The following is a 7169-nucleotide window of genomic DNA, read 5'->3' on the forward strand; positions in this document are numbered from 1 at the left end:
CCACAGACCAGATGTTCCCCCCATCTGGCTTCCTCTTTTCAGGCCTTCCTAGTCCCTGAGATGCAACCATATTGTAATTAGGCCAATTAATAACCCTACAATGATCTCTAGATGTTCAAGTGAAAGGAAGAACCACAGGTCTCTCTCTTTAAATCAAAAGCTAGAAATGATCATGCCAAAAGCCAAAATAGGCTGAAAACTAGGCCTTTTGCACCCAACAGCTAACATGTGAATGCAACGGAAAAATTCTTAAAAGTAATTAAAAATGCTACTTCAGGGAACATGCAAATGATAAGAAAGTGAGATAGGTTCCCGGTGTTCTTGGGTTGGAGGGTACTGACACACAAAAACATGAGATTAGTATCTTAAAAGTATATAGGACAGTGTACATCAACAAGGAGATTACCATACCAATAAAAAACTGGGCAAAGAAAGAAAAAAGAAGAAAAATTAGTCACAAGAGAAGAAACACAAACAGAAGGCTTCATAAACGTTGAAAAAACGGTTTTACCCCAGTTGGATAAAATGAGAGTTGATTCGGTCGGTTGGTGGGACCATTATTTCAAATTGGAGTCCAACTGCTCTTATCGCCCCTTTCCATGAAGTCTCAACACTGTAAGCCCGAGAAACCCTGTATATGGGCAAGTTTATCCTCTACCACCAATCTAGGGAGGCTGGGGCCAGACTCGGGTTTTAAAGGCTGCTCTGCCTCAGCCACAGCATCACCTTGCCCCAGAAGTACGCATTCCTGCCACGGCCGCGGTCCTCCGAGGGAGCGGCTGCGCATCTAAGGCCGGCTCGTCCCAGAGGAAGGGCGTTCTAGCCGGCCGCCTACTCGATGGTAGGGCCCCTGGCCGCTCGGCCTCTGGCCGCCGCCATGTTGGAGGCGCAGGGAGGGAGTCATGGCTGCCCGCGGCCGGGTGACAGTCGGAGCGGGGCCAGCTCCGCCGGGCAGATGCTGGAGGTGCGGCCGGGGCTGTACCTGGGTGGAGCCGCGGCCGCGGCGGAGCCGGACCACCTGAGGGAGGCGGGCATCACGGCCGTGCTGACGGTGGACTCGGAGGAGCCCGACTTCAGGTCGGGCGCCGGGATCGAGGGTCTACGGCGCCTGTTTGTGCCGGCGCTGGACAAGCCCGAAACTGACCTGCTCAGCCATCTGGACCGGTGTGTGGCCTTCATCGGCCAGGCCCGCGACGAGGGCCGCGCGACGTTGGTGCACTGGTGAGCGCCCGCACGAGGGGGTGCAGCCCCGCTTCGCTTCCAGCCTGCCGCCGCCCCCCTTCCTCCGAGGATCCTAGGGGAGGGCGAAGGGGCTGTCAGACCACCAGAACCTCCTCTCCCTCCCTCCCTCCCTTGGCTGGCGGGTGTCCGGGAGAGAGGAGGGGGCAGGGGGCGGGGCCCCTGAAGGCGTGCTGGCTCTCATTCATTCCTGTTTTGATGATTCACACTTGTGTATTTTGAATCATCCTGCAGCCCCCCTCCCAACCCGGAGTTGTTTTTTAGCGGGGGGGGGGGGGGGGGGGGGTGGAGGGGTGGGGCTGATAAACGGCCAAGTCCCTGCACCTAGAAGAGTTTAAAGCTCTTCTGAAGAAGCCAGGCACCTACCCCGATGATTGTAATGCAGACTGTGATGCGAGTCAAGTGCCAAAGGAGATGAACAAACGTTATTCACCCTTCAGAGGAAAAGTAGATTCTTTTCAGTGTTTTTGTTTGGGGCAGAGGGTGGTTGATGAAGGGGAGAAATGGGGAGAGAAAAATTGGTTAGGACGCGAAGGATCCCTAAGCCACGCCCACGGGAAAGATGGAGTTACGTCGTAGCAATGCCAAAAAGAAAATCTTGATAGGTATTTGGGAATTCTTAGTAGTCCTTTTTAGTTGGGTTGGAGTGTAGTAACAGGAGTTTCGGTTTATTGAGCCAGCACTTTTCCTGTGTGCCAGCTCTTGTTCTAAATATTTACATAAAGGACATGAGGTAGTGGTAAAATGGAGAGAAGCCTGGGACCGGGTTTCCAGGCCCCTTAATGCCAAGAGCAAGGGAGCTTGGATTTTTTTCCAAAGCCATTATAATTTTTTTTTTAATTAGTGTAAAATTAGTGTATTACCTTTTGAAAAGGTAATACATTCACATAGTTCAGAATTCAAAAACAAAAAGGAAAGAAATAGGGGTGCCTGGGTGTCTCGTTTAGCGTCTGACTCAGGTCATGATCTCACGGTTTGTGGGTTCGAGCCCTGCCTCGAGCTCTGATAGGTGGGAGCCTGGAGCCTGCTTTGGATTCTGTGTGTGTCTCCCTCTCTGCCCCTTCCTCTGCTCACTCATTCTCTCTCTCTCTTTCTCTCTCTCTAAAATAAATGTTAAAGAAATTTAAAAAAAAAAGGAAATAATTCTTTTGTATGTCGTTAGTATTTCAGAGACAAAGAGTTTATCTTGGGTAGAAGCAGACATGGAATGGACCTGAACTTTACCACTGATAGGGAGCTGGGCTTTTTTGTTTTTTTAATTGCTGCTGTTTGCTATTTTATTTTAAAGGTCTCTTTTTCAGTCATGCAGGAGTCAGCCGAAGTGTGGCTATAATAACTGCTTTTCTGATGAAGACTGACCAGCTTACCTTTGAAAAAGCCTATGAAAATCTCCAGACCATCCAACCAGAGGCTAAGTGAGTTCTTTGTTATAGTAATAATTGTTTTTGCAGTGTGATTTTACTCACTTAATGAAAACTTAACTTTAAATTTGCTTGTCCTTACAGGATGAATGAGGGATTTGAGTGGCAACTAAAATTATACCAGGCAATGGGATATGAAGTAGATACTTCGAGTGCAGTTTATAAGCAATATCGTTTACAAAAGGTTACAGAAAAGTATCCAGGTAAGTGATAATTGCTAGTGATAATTGCTTATTGGGCCCTTTTTAGATGTTCTTTGCTCTGACACGAAAGGCTTCAGGTGCATTATCTCACTTTTCCAGCCATCTCTTGAGACGGGTACTATTATTTCCTTTTGAAACTGTGGTTTAGCAAGAAATAACTTGTTCCAGATCACATGGTTTGTAAGTGGTGGGCTGGGATTTGAACTCAGGCAGTCTGTCCCAGAACCTAAGGGCTTCACTATGCTCTCCTACCTCCCCCTGATTTCTCCTCACTGGAGATTTTTTTTTTTTTTCTTTTCTAATTTCTGAGGTTAGCACTTCTTGCCTTAGTTTGACATTAGCTGAACTTTGCCTGACAATGCAGAGTTAACTTCAACAATTAGATACATTTTAATTATGTCCTGTAGAATTACAGAACTTACCTCAAGAACTCTTTGCTGTCGACCCAACGACCATTTCACAAGGATTGAAAGATGAGGTTCTCTACAAATGTAGAAAGTGCAGGTAAAATATTTTCTATCCTCTGGAGATTTTGCCTTGTCTCAGTAGCTGAAAAGTACTGAAAGTTTCGTTTTCTTAAAATCTGTAAGGAGAACTTGTTTAATTGAGTAACGTAGAAATTTCAAAATCAGGGGTGCCTGGGTGGTTCAGTGGGTTAAGCGCCCAACTCTTGATTTCAGGTCAGGTCATGATCCCAGGCTTGTGGAATGGAGCCCATGCTGAGTGTGGAGCCTGCTTGGGATTCTCTCTCTCTCTTTTTTCCTTTCGTTGTGTGTGTGTGTGTGCACGTGTGTGCACGTGTGCGCGCGCGCGCGCATGTAAGTGGGGGGAGGGGCAGAGAGAGAGGAGAAAGAAAATTCCAAGCAGGCTCCCCATTCAGCATGGAATCCGACCGGACGCTGAATTGCACAACTGTGAGATTGTGACCTGAGCTGAAATCAAGAGTCGGACACTTAACCAACTAAGCCACCCAGGCGCCCCTTCAAATCTGCTTTTAAGAAGAGAATAAGTTCTTAAGAGTGAAAATAAATCAGATTATTTGTAGAGGTTATTGAAAATTACAGTAGCATAATCAATTTTATTTTATTTTGCTAAGAAATACTGCACATTGCATCTATTTTTTCATTGTTTTGAAAGCCATTAATGTTTTTGTTTGGGGCTTGCAGGCGATCTTTATTTCGAAGTTCTAGCATTTTGGATCATAATGAAGGAAGTGGTCCTATAGCCTTTGCCCACAAGAGAGTGACGCCATCTTTGATGCTCACCGCAGGGGGTCAGGCTCAATGTACATCGTATTTCATTGAACCTGTACAGTGGATGGAATCTGCCTTGCTGGGCGTGATGGATGGACCGGTAGGAACACATTATATTTTCTGCAGTTTCATTATATCATCTATATTTTGTTCTCTCTCGGACTTTAAACCATCATAACTACCTTCTTGATGAAGATTTCAGATCTTTCTAGTGTAGATAAGACTCTATCAAATATATTAATTAAATAAAACCCAGCTGATCTAAAATAGTGAACCACTTCTAGTTGGGGGCTGTTGGTCTAAGATAATTCCTTTCAAGGCTATTTATGTTTTTTCAAGTAGAAGACTAATATAAGCCAATTAGAATGTATTTTAACAAAACGCAAACTTAGTAACAAGTAAGGGCAAATAAAGATTTTAAAATTATATTTAAAGTTTTTCTTCCCTCTCTTTTTTTTTTCTTTTGGCTCCGTAACGTCTCTCTTTTTTCCTGATCTTTCAGTTTGTATGTTTGCTGAGAGATTTGTTTTCATTTCCTGTTAATTCTTAAGAATGCAGCTCATGTGAGCATTGTGACGGCCACATTTCTCATTTAGGTTTGCTTAATATTAATCTAAAGATACCCTTTTTTTTTTTTTTTTTAGTGTATTCATTCATTTTTGAGAGAGAGAGAGAGAGAGTGCGCACAAGTAGGGGAGGGACAGACAGAGAGGGAGAGACACAGGATCTGAAGCAGGCTTTGCACTGTCAGCACAGAGCCCAACGTGGGGCTTGAACCCACAAACTGTGGGATCATGACCTGAGCTGAAGTCATATGCTCAACAGACTGAGCCACCCAGGTGCCCCTAAAGATATTCTTAATCTTAATCTAAGATATAGTCTTTTGTTTTTAATCTCTTTATTTTTATTTTTCTTTTTTTTTAATGTTTATTTTTGACAGAGAGAGAGAGAGAGCGCACAAGCAGGGGAGGGGCAGAGAGAGAGGGCCACACAGAATCCGAGGTGGGCTCTGTGCTGACAGCAGTGAGCCCCACGCGGGGCTCAATCTCACAAACTGCGAGATCATGACCTGAGCCAAGATTAGATGCTCAACAAACTGAGCCACCCAGGCATCCCTTTATTATTTTTAAATGTTTATTTATTTATTTTGAGAAAGAGAGAGCGTGACTGGGGAAGAGGGACAGAAAGAGAGGGAGAGAGAGAATCCCTCACTGACAGTGTAGAGCCCGACCATGGGACCTTATCCCATGAACCCCAGGGAGATCATGACCTGAGCCGAAATTAAGAGTCTGATGCTTAACTGGCTGAGCCACCCAGGGGCCCCTGTTTATTTGTTTTAAAGTAGCCAGGAAGCTGAGACCTAACTTACATGCCGTCAATATCATTAATAGAACATGAGACTCCTAACATGCCTTCCTGTTCTGTAGCCGTGATGATCTCAGTTTGAGATACTAAACCGCAGGCTGATTTAAAAGCCAGCACATGCCACATCCTGCAACCTTGGGTTTCCTATCTCCGCCGTCACCTTTCTCCCCTCATGCGCGGATTCATCTGGTCCTTTGCCAAACTCCCAGGACACAACATGCTTCTTGTACAATTATCATAGCCCTCCATCTTAGTATGGCGAATTGCCATAGCCCTTCATCTTGCTGATTAGATCGTAAACTCCATGGAGGTGGGAGCTGTGTCTTACCTGTTTTATATCCTGTATTGCCAGTGGTAATTATTTGTTTTATATACAGGTGAGTGAATGAAGTAACACAGTTGCTTTATTTCAGCTTCTTTGCCCCAAATGCAATGCCAAGTTGGGTTCTTTCAATTGGTATGGTGAACAGTGCTCCTGTGGTAGATGGATAACACCTGCTTTTCAAATACATAAGAATAGAGTGGATGAAATGAAGACGCTGCCGGTTTTGGGATCACAGACAAGAAAAATTTGAACTTGTGACATTTTTGATAGCTTGGAAAGAAACTTCCTGATACATGCTTCCCTTGCTTGTTGTCATTCATGGCCGATTGTCTAGTTTTTAGACCGTCAACATCTCATTTACTGTGACTTGGAAACTGTGCTTTGTTAGTCTCTTATTTCAGTAGAATACTTTATGTGGAAATCAAAACTTTCAATCATGTAAATTATACTTTATTTGATATTAAAATTTTGTACAACCCAGATTCGTTCCTTGTTTCGTATATTTTATTATTTTTTTTTTTTCAACGTTTATTTATTTTTGGGACAGAGACAGAGCATGAACGGGGGAGGGGCAGAGAGAGAGGGAGACACAGAATCGGAAACAGGCTCCAGGCTCTGAGCCATCAGCCCAGAGCCTGACGCGGGGCTCGAACTCACGGACCGCGAGATCGTGACCTGGCTGAAGTCGGTCGCTTAACCGACTGCGCCACCCAGGCGCCCCTGTTTCGTATATTTTAAAGAGTTCTGATTTTTGGAATGTTAAGCGATCTTAAGGTCTAGATGGACAAAATTATGCACAAAAATTGGAAATGATTGTGTTTAAATAGATTTATTTCTAGAAATGCAAAGCAGATTTGTTTGGACATATTTTGAAACTTCTCTTTCTCTTCTAAAAACCTTTTTTTTTTTTTTTTAACGTCTTATTTGTTTTTGAGAGAGAGAGAGAGAGAGACAGAGGGTGAGCAGGGGAAGGTCAGAGAGAGAGGGAGGCACAGAATCCAAAGCAGACTCCAGGTTCTGAGCGGTCAGGACAGAGTCTGATACGGGGCTTGAACCCACGAACTGTGAGATCATGACCTGAGACAAAATCAAGATTTGGTTGCTCAACCAACTGAGCCACCCAGGCGCGCCCCCTAGTTTAACTTTTGAAATGGTGGGAGTGTTGTGATTTGTGAGAATATCTTAACATAGGACTTGAAGCCTTTGGTAACTCTTATAAAATAATTTTTTCTTATGAGAAAAATTTCTCCCATTTTTATCTTAGCTTTTGTAATATCTGTTCACTTTGCTTCATAATATACTCTAGAAAACTTTAAAAACAATTAGGCTGAAACACATGAATTGTGCCTTTTGTAGGTAACAA

The 7169-nt window shown here is 44.1% G+C and overlaps 1 protein-coding gene across 1 annotated transcript; it reads left to right on the top strand.

Annotated features, from left to right (window-relative positions):
• Positions 1 to 817: 817 nt before the first annotated feature.
• Positions 818 to 6286, top strand: DUSP12 (dual specificity phosphatase 12). Its single transcript, XM_045456588.1, has 6 exons — positions 818 to 1221; positions 2541 to 2654; positions 2745 to 2863; positions 3271 to 3367; positions 4030 to 4216; positions 5895 to 6286. The coding sequence occupies exons 1-6, from the start codon at positions 839 to 841 to the stop codon at positions 6054 to 6056; spliced, it is 1062 nt and encodes a 353-aa protein (XP_045312544.1). The 5' UTR covers positions 818 to 838; the 3' UTR covers positions 6057 to 6286.
• Positions 6287 to 7169: the final 883 nt, after the last annotated feature.

This window comes from Leopardus geoffroyi, chromosome C3 (genome assembly GCF_018350155.1).
Source record: "Leopardus geoffroyi isolate Oge1 chromosome C3, O.geoffroyi_Oge1_pat1.0, whole genome shotgun sequence".
NCBI lineage: Eukaryota > Metazoa > Chordata > Mammalia > Carnivora > Felidae > Leopardus > Leopardus geoffroyi.